This window comes from Misgurnus anguillicaudatus, chromosome 2 (genome assembly GCF_027580225.2).
Source record: "Misgurnus anguillicaudatus chromosome 2, ASM2758022v2, whole genome shotgun sequence".
NCBI classification, from domain to species: Eukaryota; Metazoa; Chordata; class Actinopteri; order Cypriniformes; family Cobitidae; genus Misgurnus; species Misgurnus anguillicaudatus.
Genome location: NC_073338.2, coordinates 51,266,405 through 51,288,984, shown reverse-complemented (window position 1 = coordinate 51,288,984; position 22,580 = coordinate 51,266,405). Strand labels below are relative to the sequence as shown.

Genomic DNA, 22,580 nt, shown 5'->3' with positions numbered 1-22,580 from the left:
AAAATTTTGAAGGTTCAAAAACAAAATCATCCCTTAAAATCACTGTAAAACTATAGATTTAGAGGCACACAAAATCAAAAACAATATCTATATATATGTGCAACTTTTCTTTCTTTTATTGTCTGATTGACATTGAAACAGACAGTTTTTTTAAGATCTACTGTAATGTAATGATCTAATATAATCTTACACATCACAACAGTTAACCAAACATTCACTTAAGACACAACAAATTATATCTGCGTGAATTCTTGTCAAAACAGATATTTTTATGTGTAGATGTGTGTATATCGGGGTCGAGCACTTTCACATCTGTGTGCATGCTTCAGATCTGTCAGTCAGCGAGAGGAAGATCATTTTCGAGTCTTATCTCTCTTAATAACATTTTAACATCAATCAAATCCTGCACTTTATTTTCAAATTCCTGCATGTTTTATAACCAAAACCAAAATGTCAGACGCGAGGATGAAGACGCATCATTTGTATTAGATTAATCATTTAGTACGATACACCTCTCAGAAAACTTACAAAAAAGATCATTTTAGATGTTTAATGACTATTTAGAGCATATAGAGCAAGCCCAAACTAAAGCAGATGTTGTACAATGACTGGCGAACGATGATAGATAGTGCAAAAATGGTAAAAACTGTTTATTTCCCACTATAAATTACATCATCTTAAAGAAGTGTAACTACTGTAGCATGTAAATAATGCACATAAATAACGTGAGCAGAGCGCTCAACAATTATATCTAATCAACAGGCACGTGAAACAACCTAGTTAAGGCGGTAGAGTTTCCAAGCCTAGGCGGGCCGCCTGAACTGAAAAGTGCTGCAGAAAACCCTGACTTTCTTTTGCCTGTAGCTTAAAATTAGACCGAGCGCATTCCCACTCATTTTGCCAGCACGGGTCACATATTTTATGAAAGACATAATAAAAACTGTTTTGACAGATCATCCTGTTCAAAGGTATAACATCCTCTTTTAATATAATATGTTGCTTTCTTGAGCCTCATCTGAAACATCATCTATTCACTTCTCAGAAGAGGATTTTCTTGAAGAGCAGTGGACAGTTTAATGTCTCAGAACAAACAGAGACTTACGAACAACTATCATGAAACATTAAAGCAGTCATTAATTATTAATGAAGAATACACTGTGTTTAAGAATGTTAAACCTCTGTAAACTTGCAGAAGAAAAGGTGTCCCAATGTGTAGTGAGCCAGTGTCTTACCTGCACTCATGTACACGACACACTGATTCACAACTATAGGGATCTTATTAAGACACACCCAAAGACATTAGAGACTGAATAGACCAGAATGCATTGCTTCCAGCTTAGTGAAAGTCCACTTAAGATGACCGACATGTCAGTAGTGGTGTTGATTATACATGTTATTTATTCAGTTTTGTATGGCGTCAAATCACAGAAACACACACACACGGCAGCTTTAAACAGGTAATGATAACCTTCATGCCACTGTTTACTACAAACTCCTGATTACTGCTAATAAAAACTAACAGATAATCAGCAAGTTGAAAGTGTATGTAGCGAGTAATTGAGGGTTTGGTGATGATGTAGGTACATAATTACCGGGTGTGAAATCAGTGTGTTTGCAGCTCTCATTTACCTCAGACCATTGCGCTTAGAGAGAGAGAGAGAGATCAGTGCAGAGGAAGTGGGTGGGCGAGCGAGCTGCTGTGTCAATGTCGTTTCATCTGAACTCCATCCTTCATAAGTGGGCTGCTAATGTGAACAGATACAGAAATAGTTTTTAATCAACTGCCTGAGACTTTTCCCTTCACATTATATTGAATTCACAATTTCCTTGAATACATTTATCATGTTCACCAATAAATCTTTCGCTTTTGAAAAATGAAACTGTTTTAGTTTAATTGGACGTTTAGGTATATGGTATATTTAAGTAGGTATGGGTATGTGGGTAATACCAGAAACCATTATCAGTTTTGCTGTCGGTACTCAGTAAAAAAAGAATGTTACATTAATATTACCTTGCACATTTTATGTCATCAACCGTTCCTAATGTGCAAGAAATTCGTCTTTGATGCATGTTCATTATTCCCCAACCAGCAGAGCGCGCACGCAGCAAGTATCTATCACGCAGCTTGTGTCTACACTGCTACTGTGCATACGCGCACGAATAGCTGCACACACACACACACACAAGAAATACGTTGCTCTTATTTAGCGAGGATGGCGGAGTTTAACAGCTTAGCTCGCTTTAGTTCATCTCTCGATGCCTTATCTACATCAGGTTTATACAGTATGCTAAGTTATATTTTCCAGTTTAACTTTTGTTGATCAAAAATTTGTCCTAAAAAGGAATAAAGAAGAACCATATATACAACCGGGAAAATAAGTATTTGACACATCAGCATTTTTATCAGTAAGGGTATTTCTAAGTGAACATTAGTGAATCAGAACATTTAAGTATACAAGTTGAGTCATAATAAATAAAGTGAAATGACAGGGAATAAGTAGTGAACACATGAAGAAAACAAGGTGCAAAATGGCATAGAAAGCCAGGAGATCACCTGAAATCTCTTAGTATTGAGAGAGAAACCCTGCTTTAGTCCTAATTGATGGCCTATAAACCAGTCAAACTATGGAAAAAAGTGTGACTTATAGTCCGGAAAAAAAAATACGTTTAAATCTGTTTTTACTTAAAGGTACACTCCACTTAAAAAAAAAATATATGCTCATTTTCCAGCTCCCCTAGAGTTAAACATTTGATTTTATACCATTTTGGAATCCATTCAGCTGATCTCCGGCTCTGGCTGTACCACTTTTAGCATAGCTTAGCACAATCCATTAAGCCTAAAATATCCAAAGAGTTTAATTTTTTTTTTTATTTAAAACTTGACTCTTCTATAGTTACATTGTGTACTAAGACCGATGGAAAATTAAAAGTTGTGATTTTCTAGGCAGATATGGTTTGCAAAATGGACCGTGGTGGAAGGCGCTCTAAAGTTTGGCTGCATTTTCTCATTTTTGAAAGGAAGGCAGGAAAAAAGGAGGAGTGTTACAGATTGATCACAACATTTATAGTGAAAGGGCTGCATGCATTTTCTGTTGTTGAGTCGCCATCATTTAGGTAGGTGTTATGTTACGAGGGAAAATTATTAAAAAATCATTTTGAGCTAGCCTAGGCGTGTTTGTTTGTTTTGTAGCTTCTAAATAAGTTTTTATGTATAGGCTACTTTATTGTGTTCAGCTGTAATAGCACAAAATAAATATGTTTGATCTATAAAGATTTGACTGTTGTTGCTTTTCACCTGGAATTGAAACCAAGAATCGTTAGGAATCGGATCCGATAAGCGGAATCCAATTTGAAATCAGAATCAAAAAATTTGAAACGATTCCCAACCCTAGTTTCAGGAGATCTGTAGTGCTCCAGATAGCCTCGCATTATCTGAAGAAGCTTACATACTTGAAATCTGTGACGTTCCCTGCATCCGAAACAGCGTACTTACTGATTTAGATAAAGTATGTACACTGTAAAAAAAATGCAGCATTCATTTTTAAAGTTAAAGTAACAAAGATATTTGTTGATTTGAAAAAAAAGTTGTGTACTTATCGACCGTTAAAATAGTACGTTCTATATAGTATGAATATGAGTTTTGAGTTTGAAATTCAGACATACTAGATTCTGCATGTTGATACATCACATGACACACGTTATCACAAGAACAAGTGAGCCGCTAACTTAACTTTGCTGTTAAACAAGCACAATGTAATCACAAGGAACAGCTGTTCCCTATATGTATTTGCATTTAAATAGAGCCACATTATAGCTTTCAGACGTCTTTGAATATGATGATGCCTTTCCTTCTTCTTCTTTGTTGGGTGACTCACGGCATATTAAAATATCCATCGAATGCACAGTCCAAAATCTTGCTAGAAGTAGTAGATCATCTGTGTACTTTCCACCTACTGCTTTTTGGATACTATAAATTCAGACATGCTACTTGCCTCGCCCACTGCTTTTAACCTGCTATATAGTAGGGAAGTAGGCGGTTGTTAACCTCTGAAGTATTTTTCTTCTTCAGAGGACCTGCTGCCATTTGGTTTCCCCAGCATTGACATGGGACCCCAGCTGAAGGTGGTGGAGAGAACTCGGACCGCGACCATGCTGTGTGCTGCCAGCGGTATTCCCGATCCAGAGATCTCCTGGTTCAAAGACTTCCTCCCTGTTGAACCTGCTCTCAGCCAAGGGCGAATCAAGCAACTGCGTTCAGGTACGTTACAGATCTGTGTTGGTAGGAGCTTGAGGACGTGATGTCACTGTCATTATGAGTACTTGAAGTTCAGCCTCTCATATGAATGTAATAAACTCACTGTTGAGGATGTGATTATACTCTTACTGCAGATTACTCTGGACAAAGGTCTCCTCTCTACTATGCTTGCTGCTCATTGATCTAGTGGTTGGATATAAAATGGCCACTTATTTAGAGATTCAAACCCGTCAAGAGCTCAGCGAGTTGAAATGAAACATACAGTTTTTTCACTAAAGACTCATCGTGTGTCTGTTTGCTTACCGTTCACATCTTCATTGTCAAGACATTGTCTTTTTATATACTTGTTCACAGTGTATTATAAAAGCATTTCATTCATTAAGTCTGAATACTAAAGCTAGATTTATAGTTCTGCGTTGGATCTACGCCATAGGCTGTGCATAGCTCTGCGTAGCCTGACGCGCACCTCTCCAAAATGTGACAACACGTCAGTTCCTCAAGCTTTGTGATTGGTCCGTTAGAACCCCTCCCATCAAGTTAAAAAAACACAATTCCGCCTACAACGATAAAAACTACAGATGTTTATATCGACCAGTTAATCGTTAATCGAAGGTAAGAATTTATGACCGATTAATATTATCAGTTAATCGACACGTGCCTACAGATGTTCAAATTAAATAAAATGTTTGTATTGTTTTTACCGGGTCACAGACAACCGTCAACTGTATTTTTACTCAATGACAATTTAATATTAAAATCTTATCAGTTAACGGTTAATGTTCGGTTAACAAGCTGCGGTTGTCTTTTGGGGGTGTTTGAGGAGTGATATTTAACTCAAGCTGCAACAATAGTTGCTGTCTATTTGACTCCGGCACTGCTGATGCTTTAACAACGTGAATGACAAGCTGCTGCTTCTTTGGCTTTGCCTTGATACTGTGAATACACCATTACACAGTTCCTCCAGAAAAACACGATTATGCGATCGCATGATTCAATGCATAATCAGCCAAAGTTCGCATATTTATTCGGGGGATGCATTTTTTAAATATGCGGCACTTTCGCCGGGTAAATTGCAGATTTCTGTTCACAGAATATGCGGGGCTTGCATGATTTCATAATCCCGGCATTTTCGTAGCAAAACGTCATATATGTCTTAGCAGAAAGTTGAACAATTTTGCATTTACTTCACACATGCGCAGCCCTGTCCCCTGTTGTCATGGGAATGTTAGGAAGTGACATAATTATGCGACGTGAACATCAATGAAAATCTGCAAAAGCTGCAAACAGTTTTTGCAAGTTCCCGCAACTTCATTGCATGCCGCAAGATCAACTTTTTTGCCCGCAACAATAAAAAAAGTCCACATTTTTGGACTGATTACATGCCCGGTGTGAACATTGCCTACTAGTGGTCTGCATGTGTAATTGCATGTGTAATTGCATGTGCAATTGCGAACAATGGCGTAGACGTATGAATGAAAACGCCGCGTAACCTCTGGTGTCGAGGCTACACAATAGGTCCTATGAAGAAATATAATGGACCCTTAAACTAATATAGACTAAAGGGCTCATTATAGTTTTGCGTAGGTCCTACGGCGTAGCATTGACACCATAGGCTATGTGTCGGTTTTTATATTTACTTCTGCGTCGTTATCCACGTCGAAGTGCAATTACACATGCAGACCATTAGTAGGCAGCATCCACGCGTGTAACCACAATAGCAGTGCAACAGCCAAAGAAGCAGCAGCTTGTTGGGTATGATTGAAGAAGAACAGCAGTAATGGAGGTAAATAGACAGTGACTTTTGTTTCAGTTTGATTTATATCACTCTTCAACTTGACCCATCTTTATTCTTACCGTCGCAAGTGGAAATGATGAATTGAAGAAATGGACACAGATTTTTTTTACCTGATGGGAGGGGTTCTAGCCGACCAATCACAAGTTGTTACATTTTTGGTGAGGTGCGCATCAGGTTATGCACAGCCTACAGCGTAGAACCTACACACAACTATAAATGACACTTTAGAAGGCATGAGGATGTCACATGCCACTTATATAAAGTATACACACAGTTATTTACTGTATCACACTGTATTTTCACATGACTGTATGATCTCTTGACTGTGAGACAATCAAGTCATCTACAGTAAAAGTTACAGTCAGTCAGTCACAGGGTAACAGAGCAGTAATGATCGTCTGATTCTGTACACACACGTATGTATTTATGTATATATATATACAAGAATCAAATCGCTATGATTAATGTATAGTATGACATATACAGGGATACATACAGGTACAAACATTTGACTCAATCTGTCACTGTCTTTTTCTCATTGTATGTTTTGATGTGAATTCTAAGGAGTCTTTGGTGAGTATCTGATTTTTTTAGAACAGTCGAAGTCCCACTCCAGACCTGATGACGTACGATGCTGTTTAACTTGTGTCATTTCCCTCCCTCCTAATCCCTGCACATGAGCTCATGTCCTACACCTGTTCCCTAATAAGGGGTGATGCAGATAACCTGACCCGATCCATCATAGAGCTCTGTGCTTGTTGACTCATAATGAAAACCTCTTTCTAAACAAAGTATAGCTGGTTTGTGCCAGTTTATAATTAAAACTAGGGCTGTTAATCGCGATTAACTCGATTAATCGCATACAAAATAAAAGATTGTTTTTGCATAATATGTATTTTTGCATAATATGTATATGTAAATATATTTTGCAAACATAAACTTTTATTTTGTATGCGATTAATCGTGATTAATCGCGATTAATCTTTTGACAGCACCAATTAAAACAGATGACTGTGCACACTCACTCACATCTTCACACAATCACACAGATACATTCATGACAATGAAAAGATGATTTTAAATATTGGTTATATCTTAATACAAAAGCACGACCCAAAACTTTTGTTCCCATGATGCTGTGTGGTGACTCTCTAATGTCTACATGCTTCTCTCTTCTTTTCGCCTGCGCTATAGAGATTTCAAACCTTACATAAGAGAGAGATTAATGCTTGATTCTGTCCTGATTATAAAACCGTTACAGAATAAACACACAGAGGTAATATGAGGTAAATATGACACAGGATACTGCGAGGTTACATGGGCTGTCGGGTTCCAACATGAAACCCTCATTCATTTTGGTAAATAGCCTACTTGCAATATATTGCTCTATCCCTATGAGACATTGATCTGTAACAATGACTGATGCAACTGTAATTTCAACTGCAAGTCATGTTTTAAATCCAAAGTCTTAGTAAAATAAATGAAACATCATCAGATTAATACAGAAGGGTTTTCCTGCAATGAAAATCTCACTGCAGACATCTAGGATAAAGAAAGCTCATTCCTCCTCCAGACCCGGGTTCAGAAGACCAAAAACATGACCTAAACTTTACATTGCGCTTTTGGAGAAAGTGTTGCTGAAATACGAAACACATCTTCTCTCGCAGTAACACTTTGTTAATATAAAAGGCGCAGATTCAGTAAATGAAAACAAAACATCAAATCCTTTGAGTCCGTGTTTTCTGCCCTGACTACATTTATTTCTGTGTAGTGAGAGTAAAGTGCTTGTCTGAATTAAATGCAATGCGAGTAAGAGACATCTAAGAAACAATGCAATAAAGTATATGCGTGTATAATGTTATTAATGAAGAAATAAGCCCCAGGTATCACACTGAAAGGGCTTATTTTACGATAATAACCTGCTGCTTGTACATTATGCTGCTTATTACATGGCTATTTACCTTATAAGTAAGGTAAGGAGCATTAAACATTGATTTGAAATATTTGATTTGCTCATTTTTAATTAATGCAATTAATGCAGACCTTCCGTAAGGAAAAACTGTTTACTTTCGGTTTTAAGATAAGACAAAACATAAAATTCAAATGTCAAAAACACACTATTTGGTTTAATCATTTGTAAATATAATGTCATATATATGTTATTAACTCTTTTTCCGGCAGAATTTTTCATGATTTTTACCAAAGTTGAATATCTCCCATAAAATGTTCTTCTTTAAATATATAAACATAACATATATTAAATGAAAGAAAAGACCCTCTGCTTTCAAACAAACAAACAAAACGTTTCATCCTACCCTCATCAGTTCTCTTTTTATTACCTCTCAAATATGGGTAGGTTTCTTCAAAAACACCAAATTTTGAGCAAAAAGCTCAATACTTTCGATTTTTATAAGTAGCGGAAGATCGTCACCTGGTGGATAATAGCGGTATTGCGGATTGACGAGATAACTCGTCAGTAGCAGGGAAAGAGTTAAAACACATATTTAAATGTATATTTATTTATATAATTATACATTCAATTAAGTATAATGTTAAGACTGTTGAGTTAGCGCTATATGCTAGTTAATGCTATATGCTAGCGTTTAGGCTGAATTTCTACTATTGACGTTACAGTTACGTTTTGCAGGTCCATACTGAAAAAAACACAAACTCACCACTCAGAAACGTCCATAAACAATCTCCAAACCATTCAAAATCAAAATCTGTATCTTCATCTGATACAGACTCAAACATAAGATCTGTTTACACACAAACAGAGCTACTGAAGGAGCTGCTCTGAGAAACAGCCAATCAGAGCAAAGCTCAACATTATTATTCATGACTCTTTCAAATAAGATAATTATAGACCATTTCATTCTAAAGGCAAATCCTAGGGCTGTAAATGGACATGAAAAACTGTTTCTGGATCATTTTTGCACTTAATAAAGTCACAAACCTTCTATGTAGATATCAGAGAAGAATTTAAAAGATTATTACAATGCATTCTTTGGCACCTTTAAAATGAAAACATTGAATCAAATTTCTTTCCTCATTTCTGTAGAGGTCAGTAGTTATTTCCAGCTCAGATACTGTCAGCTTGATCACAGCTCATATTTACATGACAAAACACACACACACACACACACACACACACACACACACACACACACACACACACACCTCCACACAGAGTGCCGAGTCAGTATCTGATGCACCAGTAGAGATAATGCTGCAAACAAAACCACCTTCATCATGATCATCATGTTGTTCAGAATCAGAGCGATGTGTTTCTCTTGTTTTTCTGCTAAATATTTTAAGAGCAATATTTATCAGATGGGCGGGGAATGAAAAGAATGTTTGATAATATTCATGAGATTTGACAGCTCAGAGTTAAAAAGGCTTTTTCCTCGTCTCTTTTTCCTACTGTACCTCTATCTGCTCCTCCTCTTCCTCGTTTTCTTATTCTTTTGCTCTTTGCTTTACTACTACCCTAACCTTTTCTCTCTCTCTATGTCTTGGTCTCTCTCTATCTCTGTCTCTCGCTCTCTCTCTCTAGGTGCTCTGCAGATCGAGCGCAGTGAGGAAACCGATCAGGGGAAATACGAATGTGTGGCATCAAACTCTCAGGGCGTGCGATATTCGTCCCCTGCTAACTTATACGTGAGAGGTATGGAACACAGTAGGTACTCCGTAGGTAATGTACTCGCACTCACATGTGAGCAGTCAATTTACCCAGCAGCCCTTTATATAATCACCATACAGTACAGTACAGTGTATTGTATATCTGTGACATAACCACAAAAGTGATGTTTTTACAAAAAAAGTACAAAAACTTTTTCTCAGGATGAAATAATTAAGCTTTTAGGGAGGTTGGCTGTGTTCAGAATATAATACTAGCTCTTTACTTATTGAAGACTGTGTAGTGTACACTGTATACTGGCATTGCCTTGGTAAATGTTAAAGTGGTGGTTTACATTTCCTTTTACGCATTTAATAGACACTTTAATCCAAATAAATGAGGAAAGCAATGAAATAATTAGCAGTTTGCCATATTGGCATCACATGTCCTCATCTTTTCACATCTGAACAGCATCACATTTATTTGTCTATTCAAATAATAAGAAAAAATATCTAAAAAGCTTAAATCATGCAGAAATTAGATGCTTGAATTAGATCAAACTGTAAATGTAATTGCATTGCATTGTGGAATAGAGTACAGTGTATACTGCACATTTTGTCAAATGTACTGTAGTAGGTGGAAATGTGCACACACAGTTTACATACATGTGTTAGTAGCTATTCTGAACATGTCCATAGTTTTTCTCCTGAAATATCTCACTACATATAACTCTAATAAAATAAGTTTTTCCTTGTAGAGTTCATGCAATTCACCGTTAACAGCTAATCAAAACATTTTGAAGAAGAGTTCACGTCAAAATTAAGATAATTTACTCACCCTCATGTCGTCTTGGATGTACATGACTTTCTTTCTTCAATGTTAAGGGCTCATTATAGTTGTGCGTAGGTTTTACGTGTCAGTTTTCATATTTCGTCCGCATCGACATTGACTCATGCAGACCGCTAGTAGGCAGTATTCACACTTTTGTGTATGATTTGAGATAACCAGCAGTAATGGAGGTATAAAGACAGCGACTTTTGTTTCATTTTGAGTTAAATCACTCCTCAACTTGGCCCAATTTTGTGCTTACAGTCACAAGCAGAAATGACAAAATGAAGAAATGCTTGTGTTAATAGCAGCAGAGGCTTTCTAAAGATACGCTCCTATAGTTTATATTTTAAGTGCACCAAGTCCAAGTCACAGTGTTGGTCTTGGTTACTGCTTGTCGCGATATTGGACAATTCATAAAAATAACACCTAATTTTAGGTTAAAATGCATTGTTGTAATGCATGTTACTGAGATTGAAATGGGTATAATCTTACCACAATGTTATTAGTTATGCGTTATATTACTGCATTCCAGCAAAAAAGTTATATATTACTGTAATTGCATTAGTTTTTTAATGCGTTACTCCCAACTCTGATCTTATAGTATATATAATTTAAGAATTTTTATATGTAAAAACATTTTTTCTCTAATGTGTGTTTGTGTTTATATATACATAGTAAGTTCACACAGATATATTATGCAAACATAAACTTTTTTTTTAATGTGATTAATTATGATTAATCGTTTGACAGCACACTGTAAAAAATTATTATGTTAAAAAATTGAAAATTGTGTGTGGCATGCCCTTTGACGCGTTGTTTCATGTTGAAATAAATAAAAGGGACAACACAAAAGGTGTTGGAAACAGTGATGGGAGTAACGCGTTGAAGAGTAATTCCGTTACTGTAATTCCACTACTTTTGGCGGTGGCAAGCATGTAACGAAGTATTTTTTTAAATTTAAAACATTGAATGTGTTGTCCCTAAACTAACACACCTTTTGTGTTATTTATTGTGCCTCCCACCACGGTCCTGCGACATTAGATCAGAAATGTCTTGTCTGCAAGTGTTCATTTTTCACAAAATAGAGTAACGCGAGTAACCAACTCATTTAAATTTCAGTAATTGTAACTGCGTTACTTGATTTGAAAAAATACTTCATTACATCCACGTTATCACTAAAAGTAGTGGAATTACAGTAACATAGTTATTTGTGACGCGTTGCTCCCATCACTGTTTTTGGCACAACTTGTGTTGTCCCTTTCATTTATTTTAACATGAAATAACGCGTTAAAGGCACGGCACACACAATGTGTAAAAAATGAACACATCATTTTTTACAATGCACTAATTCTGGGTCATTTTGATTGAGCGGGAAATTTTGCAGTGTATTTTATTCTTGCTGTTATATGCCAGGTACTTAAGCAGCTCCAGTCGAACACACTTGCATTGATATAAATTAATTTCGTGGTGCTTATTGGCTTTGCAATTACGCTTTATTTGAGCTTTAAAACGTTAAACCCCATTTAGTGACGTTACAAAACTAAGAAAAGCCTGGATATTATTTAATTTAAATCGGACTGTGTTTAGCTGATGAAAGAAAGTCATGTACACTTGAGACAGCATGAGGATGAGTAAATAACAAGAGAATTTATATTTGAGGGTGAATTATAAATGAAGTTTGGGTTTACGGGCATGTAAAATCAATTAGTGTTATCTGCTGTTGGCTTAAGTGTTTATAATGCAAAGGTCTGGAAAGAAACACAATAGAAGTGTGTGAATTAAGTCCTATGTGTAATGAGAAGAAAAATGAAGTCAGCCCACCTCAGCATGACCTGTCAATCACAATTATTCAAGCGTGCAATAAAATATACTACAGAGATATTAATGTTTCACGGTGTTTAACTTCAAACACTCAGTAAGAGCTGCATGACGCTCTACTAATATTGCAAACGTTTATGTGCTTGTTTTTTTCTGGTTGATTGCTTGTTTGTTTGTTTGTTTTTAATTACTAATCCAAACTAAATTCACTTAAATGACTGACTTTAATGTGAAGAGTGTAAAATATGCAACACTTACGATCTGTGCTGTCATATGTGTGTTTGCTTTATCATACTTTCTATTTCTTTCTTTAACAAATCTACAGAGTAGAGCAAGGCCAAGCCAAAGTACTGTATTTGAAACTGTATGTTTATGCCACAAAAACATCAATTTGACATGCTAAACAGTTGGGCCTGAACATTCGATTGAATTATATAAAAACAAGCTAATGAATGAGGTGAGATTGTGGCACATGAAGATGGTTGCCGTGGCCTTTTTACTCTTTGTGTGTGTTTTCCTGGTTTCCCTCTCTGCTCTCAAATCCCCCTCAAACCTTTCACCCTCAGAGCTGCGAGAAGGTTGGTGTGTTTTTGTTGTTTTCTCTCTTCTGTTCTTTTGTTTGGCATTGAAACCCAGAGAAATGTCAGTAACGCAGTGTAAAAACGATCGTAGTAAAAAAAAAGTCCAAAGACGGACGTGAGCATTCGAGGGTAATGTCAGTCGCTCGTGTTGCATTGTGGGATCTTGTTTGCAAACCTTCCGCTCGGAAGATCCTATCTCTATCTCTGCACGCGTTGCCATGGAAACCCAGCAATTGGAAATTGCGGCCTTTTGCATGAGGAATATTGCATGCCTGAACAGCGCAGCGTTGTGATTGGCTGCTGGCGTCCTCCTGTGTTTTGTACCGACCGATGTGTGCTTGTGCTCGTGTGTTTGTGTTGTTGTTGTTTTGTATATGTTTGCGCTTGTGTCTGCACTATGTTTGTGTTTGTTTTGTTGCTGCTTGCATTTTTGTCTTTGGCACTCAAATATGATTTGTGATGCTTGTAACATACTCGTCTGTATTATTTTCTTTTAGATAGCACAATATATCAAAGCAATTGTTGTTTATTAAAACGAGAGATATCACAAGCACATTTTTCAAGCAAAATATTTAGCAAAAAAGTCAGATAAAGCGAAAAATGCGCAGACATAAAGTTTAGTTGTGATAAAAGTGCCAAGTTAATTTATGTGCACACTTGCTTTGATATTTTTACATGTGAATGCATTGTTTAAATATGTTTTTGACTGCTGTGTATACTGTGTGGATATTGACCACAAAATACATTTTTATGCGAATATATCACATACTCATATACTATCAGTGTGGCATTGATTGTCCGCTATGGCTGCGTAACGATTAATCGCAACTAATCATATGTGTACATCATATATGTGTGTGTAAAATAATCATGTATATATAAATAAACACACAAACACACACATCCATGTATATATTTACATGTGTATATAATTTTGTCAAACAAAAACCTTTATTCTGCAATCGATTAGTTGCGATTAATCGTTAAGAAGCCCTAGTGTCTGCTTTGGATCTCTTTTATTTAAAGTGTCTTTACAGCAGTTATATTCTCTCATAAAGTTTATGACTATAATAGACTGTTATTGTTAAAGCGCTACGATCGGCAGAGACACTCGGCTCATGAATTTTAATGACGTTTGTCCAGTACTAAGTTCATCAGTACTTGCTACAGTATGTACAGCTTTAGTAAACTGTCAGTGCTGATGTTTGGCCAAAACAAGATATAATGATTTAATATTTAAAATATGATGAAATATAATGTGAATTGATTGGCACACCAGCAATAGTATTACTTTTGTATTAATTCAACAGTTTTAATGGCTGAAAACAGCAGTCGCAGACCGAGCGGATCTAATGATGTCTGATTTTCAGGCTGTAGTTGTGACTCATCCAGAGAGAGTTTTTTGCTTTGCGTCTCTGTGTTTTGTCTGTCTTCGTTATTTCAGCTTGTTGCTTGCTTTTAAACTGCATGAAGTGTCGTCTGTTAATGGAGTGTTGTGGTTTTGGAGGAAGAAATGTGTTTGTCATCAGCGAGTGTCCTGATTTCATTCTGTCAATTTGATGAACGCTCAAAGCATTCGCTCCTGGAAAATCAGACCTTGAGTGACATGTGACGGTTCCCCCCGTGGGAGACGCCATCACTGCGTGAAAATAACCTCGTCTGCAGTGCGAGAAAACAAAAGCATCAAGATTTGTTCCAGATCGTTGACTCATACGGCAAAACGTTGAACGGTTGCTCACGTCAGTAAACGTACATGAACATTTTGTTTCAGTAACTACATGCAAAAGAAATGTGTCTCAAAGGTTGTATGATGTGTCTCCTGATCGTTGGAAAGACCGTAAACAGTGACCCTTTACTTCTCTGTAAGTGCTTTTGTAATGGAGAGCGTTTTATCCAGCATCTTGTGTGTGCGCTAGGACTGTAAGTCAATACGCGTCGTCTCTGCTTTACCCTTCAGATGAAGGAAAGATTACGTTTAAGATAATTTATTGTAATGGGCCAGACTAACAATGGCAAATCCAATTTAACAGTCCCAATTGTTGTATAGATCAAACGTTATGTTACCATCCAGTCTAATGTTCCCCTCTTGCTGGAAGGGAAGGCTTTTAGGAACCGCAAAGTGATTTTTTAACAATAGAAACTCTTTAACTTTAGATGTTCTCATTTGAACCAGTTTTACAGCAGTTGGACTAGTTGTGGATCATATCAGGGAACCATCAGTTTTTTTATTATAAATGATAATCATGTTTTTAGCATGTTTTTCCTGCGTCTCTACGTATGTCGCAGCTGCAGCACAGTGAAGGATTTAGGCCTGCGACAAAAACAAAATGCATGGTCGGGATTTTAATCACTCATGTCACCATGCTGTCAGTTAACCTGTTTGGGACCATGAGCGTGCACCCTGCTGCCCGGACTCCAGATGCGTTGTGTTCGACCTCATGTGGCGTGTGTATCATTATTATAATTGACTAAAACTATTAAAAACATATCTGTTAATTTGAAAAAAAATAATATAGTCTTAAATATTAGCTGAAAACTTGGAAGTAAATGTTAATTTGTTGCTCTAGCAAAAACTGAAATAATAAGTTGAGGCACTAAAATTATTAACTGAAACTGAAGATAAACTAAAACTGAAATAAATATTGCATTTAACTTAAATTAGACAACATTAGTTTGAAAGAAATGAACAAAAACCTAATAAAATACTCAATGCACAATGCTCCTCTCCTCTTTTAGATGCAATAACAGTTATACTGCACAAAGCATCCAACACAATGTGTGAGATTGGGTCCGTGGGCAACTTTCACAGATTTTTTATTTAAAAAAAACTGTCTTAATATCTGTATAAAAACAGTCAAATGGGGCGTACACACCAAGTCAATGTAAAGACGCGAAATGACGCAACATCATGTAGGCCGACGCAAAAAAACACGAATTGGGTGGCATGATTGTCGTGAAACATGCACTTATGCAAGTTAAAATGTTTAACTTGAGTGAAAAGTTTGCATGACATGAAGTGTCATGAAATTTAGAGCGAGGATGTGATGCTTAACGTTTGGTGTGTACGCAGCATTAGCCATCAGGTAGACTCATGAGAATCATGCAAAAGATACAATATATGTATGCAGTTATGTCACTATTATAAGTATAGTATGCATATTATGCAATATATCACTTATATTATTGATTTGATTAACTTTCAAGTTTGACACATTGGCTATTAGAACATATACATTTGGATAAAGAGATAATAGAGTATATGCACAACGTGCGTATTTCTTTTAAACATAGTAGATCACTTACGGTTCTGTATGTGCTATGCTAACAGGGTGCTGTTTTCATACATGAAGCCTTCAGGACGAGAATGACCAATTTCCAGTATGCGTGCAAACATCTTAAACATAAGTAAAAGAAAATGTATTAACTTTTTTATACTTTATAGCTTGTGACAAAGGCACATACATTCAGATATTAGAATAAAAAAGAACACAGCAGAAATAATAATACTACGAATAGCAATAACAAGCTATAGCAAATGCTGGCAACCGGAAGCAATCAACGCAGTTTTCTGGTTTGGTTACGTGACGTTTGACATGTTCCGCATTGAACCAAAAATCATAATTTTATTTTTATTTTATGTAGTTAACAAGAACACCTCAGTGGCCGTGCTATCATAATAAATAAACCTGCAATTCCTGGGCAGATTTTCATTGTTGATGTAATTGATGACTTTTGTTTGAAATCATTATTTGTTTTTTTTCTGGTGTTGGGTTTGGAGTGTTCGATTGTTTGTTGAATGTTTAAGTGTTGCATGATGTTTAATTGAGCATGTTTCTCTATGACAGCATTTAAGCCTGCACGCATGCATGTATGTGCTAACTTGCACTAACCTCCTACTAACTTTGAGATTAAGCCATATAGTTTCAGTAGATTTGTTTGTCCAATTCTGGGTTACCTTTGGTCAATGCTCACCTGCAGCTGAACTGTAAACTCACCTTTAGAGATTGTTAGTAATATTTTGAATGTGCTACTTATCAAATCTGACCCTTGTGAGTTTACAGTATACAATGATTGAGTTTATGATATTATATATCAGCAGCTGTAGTTAGTGTTGTGTACTTCAGGAGGGGCAGGAGGTTATTTTCTTGTTTTTGCTACAGTCATCATATTGCACTTATATATTGTTTTTGGTTGCTTGAGATCATCGGTCTCATGTCAATAACAGCTAGCCAACAAGAATCACTGGTTATGTTTCTTGTAGTGATTCAACTTTAGATAGATGTGCTATTATGTTTCTAGCATAATGATTTAAACATGGATGACAATAAAACGGTGAATAAACTGAGCATCACGAGTGAAGATGAACTGTCCTTACATGATATCATATTAACAGTATTGTTATGTTAACGTACCGCATAGCAATGACCAGGCAACATCACCTCATCTTTCACTCTTTCTCGCCCTCTCTCTCCACCCGTCTCTCTTTCTGTCCCTCTCTGTGTCTGAAATCGCTACTGTGATGGTACATACTGAATTATACGAAGTACCTACTCATCAACCGTTTAAACAGTACTTTATATGTAGTACGAATATGGGTAGTGTGAATGAAATTCGGACGTACTGAATAAGCCATGTTGATACATCATGTGACACATCGTCATAACACATTTTTGATTTTGACAACGCCTCTTTTTTTTGTTGGGTGACTCCTCTCCTGGGGGCTCACGGGACAGTAAAGTGTCCATGTACACTTCAAAATCTTGGGTATGTTGGGTACGTATCTGGGTACGTTTTCGTCCGGGTACTTTTCGTCTATTGTTTTTTGGGTACTACGAATTAGGGCATACTGTCGTGTGTTTTTCAGATGGAATAATGGATATAGTAGAGAGATATGAAAATAAATAGTTTTATTAAAGAATTTTATCAGACAGCAACTTTCTTTTTATAGTTCCATTGCAAGCTTGCAACGCACACATTTCCTGTTTTTTTAACACCTTTAATACCTATAGACTCAGTATTTTCCATAGCATCAGCTACTGATGCTGCATCTGTCACATTAGCTAATTTGAGCTGGTTTTTGTGGTTTTTAACCTATACGTTTCCACCAATCAGCAATGAGATTTGGTTTTTGTTACAGAGCAAGTTATTTATCTTTAATGCAACTGCACTTTTTTCAGAAACTTAGCGATACATTTTCACTGCACTTAGTTTAAGAGGGCAATGCACTCAGTGTTCTTTTGATAAACGGAAACTTTACAGCAAAACGGTTCTATTCAGGTGACAGAAGACACATCAAAACTTAAACTTAAATACACGCATTACTGTTAAAACACGAAGAAAGAAAACCAAATGATAATAAAACAAGGACAGTATATAAATGCCATATGAATTCTCTCACAATACTACTCGCCTCGTGTACTGATATAGCAGTGGTTCCCAAACTTTTTCAGCGTGTGGCCCCCATTGTGTACGGTGCATTCCTTCGCGGCCCCCCAAAGAAAATTTGTGACAAAAAAACATTCGAAAACTAGACATTTTAATAAAAAAAAAACATTCAATTATACAAAAAAGGAGTGCTTTTGGTTAGTAGCCTTATTTTTTAGGTTTAATTGCACAGAATTCATGATAAATCAATGTATTTCATAAAATGTCATAAAACTGGGGCCCCCCTGGCACCATCTCGCGGCCCCCCAGTTTGAAAACCACTGTGCTATAGTATGGATGTAGGCGGTTTTGGGCACAGCGTCTCTCTCTCTCTCTCTCTCTCTCTCTCTCTCTGTTCCTGTCTGTCTATTCCCCTCTTTTTCTTTCACTCTCTTCACCCATCTCTCTATTTAATCTCTATATCTCTTTTTCATCCTTTCTCTCCACCAATTTCTCTCTCTCCCAATCCCTTCTCTTATTCTCTCTCTCTCTCCGTTTTTGTCTCTCTTTTTCCCCCTATCTCTTTTTCCATGCCTATTTTTATGTCTTTATCTCCATCTGATAACTTAAACAATCAGAGATTTTTAACTCTGTTTTTACTCCCAAAGAGATCTGCTAATAATCTGATGATTTCATAAATCTTTAGATTTTAGGCAGCTGTAGTTCACAGCAATCTCTCTCTCTCTCTCTTTTGCGCTCTCTCTCTCTCTTATTGTTTTCTTAAGTATCTCTCACAAGGGCTGCATGAGTCTTTTTTATTTCAAATTAAGATCACGATTCTGAATGCCAACTAAACAAAATAACATAATTTAATAGAGGTTCTGACAAAGATTAATTGCAGCAATCTCTTTAAAAAATTTTAATTGGTTTGAATTATTTTTAATAAATTTGAAAGATTTAAGACTTATAGACTAATATATTCAATTCAAAACACAAGACTTATAAATATATGTTTTATTACTGGGTGATAGAAGGTGTTTGTCCTTAATTGTAGTGTTTATATGTAAACTATTATCCCAGTACTTCTGTGATCATTTAAGTATTTTGAATACTGTATATAATCCAGAAGAAATAATAATGATACTGTGTGGTTGAAAAGATCTGTTTGAAATTTCAGCACCCACTTGAGTAGGTATAATCTATCTCAAGAGTAGTTTTTATTTACCCTTCATTTTTCTTTAAACAAAGCTATAGTAAAATAAACATAAAGAGGCTTCCTTAGTTGTTAAAAGAACAGTATGTAGTATTGTGGCTAAAACTGGTACTGCAATCACACAACTGGTGGCCAATACACAACATGACAACATATGAAGAGTTTCGTTGCAAAACGAGATAAATCCGTTTTTTTAAGTGTTCAGAAATCTCGTTTTTTGGTTGTGCATTCCAATTATTATCAATTCAACTGCAGTTGGTTTGTTTTGATTTAAACCTTCATAACTTAAAAAATACAGCTAAGTAGCACCATAACATAATAATAAACATGCTTCGACAAAGATGCATAAAAAGATAAAAAAATTTATCTCGTTTTGCAACGGAACTCTTCTTATACATCAGTTGAGGGCTGCAACTCCACTTTTTAAATGAGAATATCTTGGCCAGACCACTGTTGTCAGTGATATAAGTATTTAAAATGAAAATTATTTCTTAATGTCTAGTGACACATCAGGGCCATTTTATGATTAATTGATATCAATTTCTTACATACTGTTCCTTTAATTTTAACACAGTTTACAAATAAAGTAAAGTGAACAGCTTGTATTTGCAGTATACAGACAGTCGTGACACACGCTGGTATGAGCGCACATCATGCACATCGTGAAAGCAAAGCACAATGAACACGAGCTTCATCCACGCTTTAAACATGTTGTTTAAACAAGTGAACCAATGAACAAATGTCATTACAACTCACTGTTTAAAAATCCCTCTTTACATTAAGTCTCTATGACTCCGCGACAGCGCCTACGCATGTCAATGTTCCTGTTTGATGTCTGTCAAAGGTTTAATAGACAGACGAATCGTTATAATTTAGAAATGAGATTGTGTGGATGTTTGAATCGAGATCGTGATCTTTTTTTTTTATTAATCATGCAGCCCATCTCTTACTTATTCTCACTCTTTCTCCTCCACGTTTCATCTGGTTTTGCAGGGTTAATGGAGTGGATTAATGTAACTTCTAGTGTTTCTTTTTGTTTTTGCCTTTTTTTTATTTCACAGTCAGGTTTTTTTGTCTTTATTTTCTGCTGCAGAAGTAATGAGGTTTTAGTCTTAAATATACACACACAGCATCTATAAACTGAACAGGACGCTTCATTAGATCAGATCAGTGCTCGGTCATAACCCCTATGTTGATGTTGAAAGCTGAAGGTCACAGTTACCATCAGACGCTATCAGAAATCTGCACTGAACTACATTAAACATGTAGAATTGAATAGCCGAGCATCTTTAACTGCAACGTTAGCACTGTTTCATGGCTGTAAGGTTTATAGATGCTGAACATATGCAGTAGTGATTTGTTTCAGTGAAAGGCTAGTCTTGAAGCTTTCATCCGTTGTTTATGGTCTGGTGGCGCTGGTGTTTGATCAGGCATGCAAGCGACTCGTGCGGCCATGTGGCGCTGCGGTCAGCCTCTCTCAATCTCAACCTTCCTCTTCCTCTTTGATCCGGTGGGGAGGAAGACGACCTGCTTTCCCGCACGGGTCTATAGAATCCATATCCGCAACTATTGATCAGGACTGTGGCGGGTCGACAGGATCCCTGAGGCACAGAAATCTCATTGAAGTTTCTCATTGCTCGCTGAGGCTTGCGGTAAATGGAGTGAGCTCAGATCGGCACAGGCGCGATCAGCTGAAATAAAGCTCTTTCAAACAGAGCGTGTTTTAATTTAAAAAAATTCATCCAAGCCCAGCTCAAAATGAGACCTGTGAGCTAAAAAAGGAAAACGGTAAAACCTGTCTGTTTTATGTTCCTCTTCTGAATTGGGTTTCTGGCCTCGCAGCTTGAAACTTGAAAGAGATATTTGTGCACGTATTTGTGGATGTTGAGAAAACCTTTAGCTTTGACTTCTCAAGTTATTTTACTATACATTATTATTATTTCATCCGAATGTTCATTTTCTGTCATTGTTACCCCGTTGTTCTTTTTCTTTCTTCTCTGTGTGCCGCAGTTCGACGCGTTCCCCCTCGCTTCACCATCCTTCCCACGAGTCACGAGATAATGCCGGGTGGAAGTATAAATATCACCTGTGTCGCTGTCGGCTCGCCCATGCCTTACGTAAAGTGGATGCTTAATTCTGAGGATCTGACGCCGGAGGATGAGATGCCGGTGGGACGAAATGTTCTGGAGCTCAACGGTGTGCGCGAGTCAGCCAACTACACCTGCGTGGCCATGAGCAGCCTGGGAATTATTGAAGCTGTAGCACAAGTTATTGTAAAATGTGAGTAACATTTATTCATTTCTGTGTGTGTCTTCAGACATTAATTCAATTCAATTTTATGCCTATTGCGCTTTTTTTTTTAAGTTGTCACCAGCATTTTTTGTGATTTTTTTTTACAAAAGTTTCACAAAATGCCTTTCAGGAAAATTTTCTTCTAAAAATGTATAAACATACAAATATATGAAATGAAAGAATAGACCCTCTGCTTTCAAACAAACAATATATATAAATAAGTAATTAATAGTTTTTAATAAATAAATAAATATTTTTTTCTCTGCTTTTAAACTCTTAAAGGGGCCATGGCATGAAAATCTGACCTTTTTCATGTTTAAGTGCAATAATTGGGTCCCGAGTGCTTCCATCAACCTAAAAAATGTGAAAAAGATCAACCCAGTAACTTAATTTTGGTAAACCATTCTCTACAAGCATGTGAAAAAATAGGTCGTTGAAATTTGGCTCTCCTTATAATGTCAGAAGGGGATCTTATTATAATAATACCGCCCCTTAATCTGAACTATCCAACCACAGCACTGCCATTTAGTGCAGAAAGAAAGAGATTTTTTTTTTATTAACAGCACAATTGAGTTTCAATTTCAACAAACTACCATTATGGTGATCAGTGTTTGCATTATCAGCTCATTTGCATTTTTTTAAAGGACACACTCAAAACCTACAAAGTGGCAATTTTAACATGTTATAATAAATTATTCATATGGTATTTTGAGCTAAAACTTCATATATGTGCTCTGGGGAAACCAAAGATTTATTTGACATCTTAAAAAAGTCTTGCGACATGGCCCCTTTAAATATGGGTATTTTTCTCT

General features: G+C 36.4%; 1 protein-coding gene across 8 annotated transcripts in view; it reads left to right on the top strand.

Moving 5' to 3' along the window:
- LOC141351142 (receptor-type tyrosine-protein phosphatase S-like) overlaps nucleotides 1-22,580 on the top strand; it is a 126,804-nt gene that overhangs the window by 67,549 nt on the left and 36,675 nt on the right. For 4 of the 8 annotated variants that reach the window (XM_073857676.1, XM_073857646.1, XM_073857673.1 and 1 more), the window contains exons 5-7: nucleotides 4,070-4,258; nucleotides 9,607-9,717; nucleotides 21,487-21,756. In XM_073857676.1, the coding sequence (XP_073713777.1) occupies nucleotides 4,070-4,258; nucleotides 9,607-9,717; nucleotides 21,487-21,756 (570 nt within the window). Of the gene's footprint in view, nucleotides 1-4,069; nucleotides 4,259-9,606; nucleotides 9,730-11,713; nucleotides 12,897-21,486; nucleotides 21,757-22,580 lie in introns of those variants that run through there. The other 4 variants (XM_073857638.1, XM_073857632.1, XM_073857658.1 and 1 more) reach the window with 2 other exon arrangements.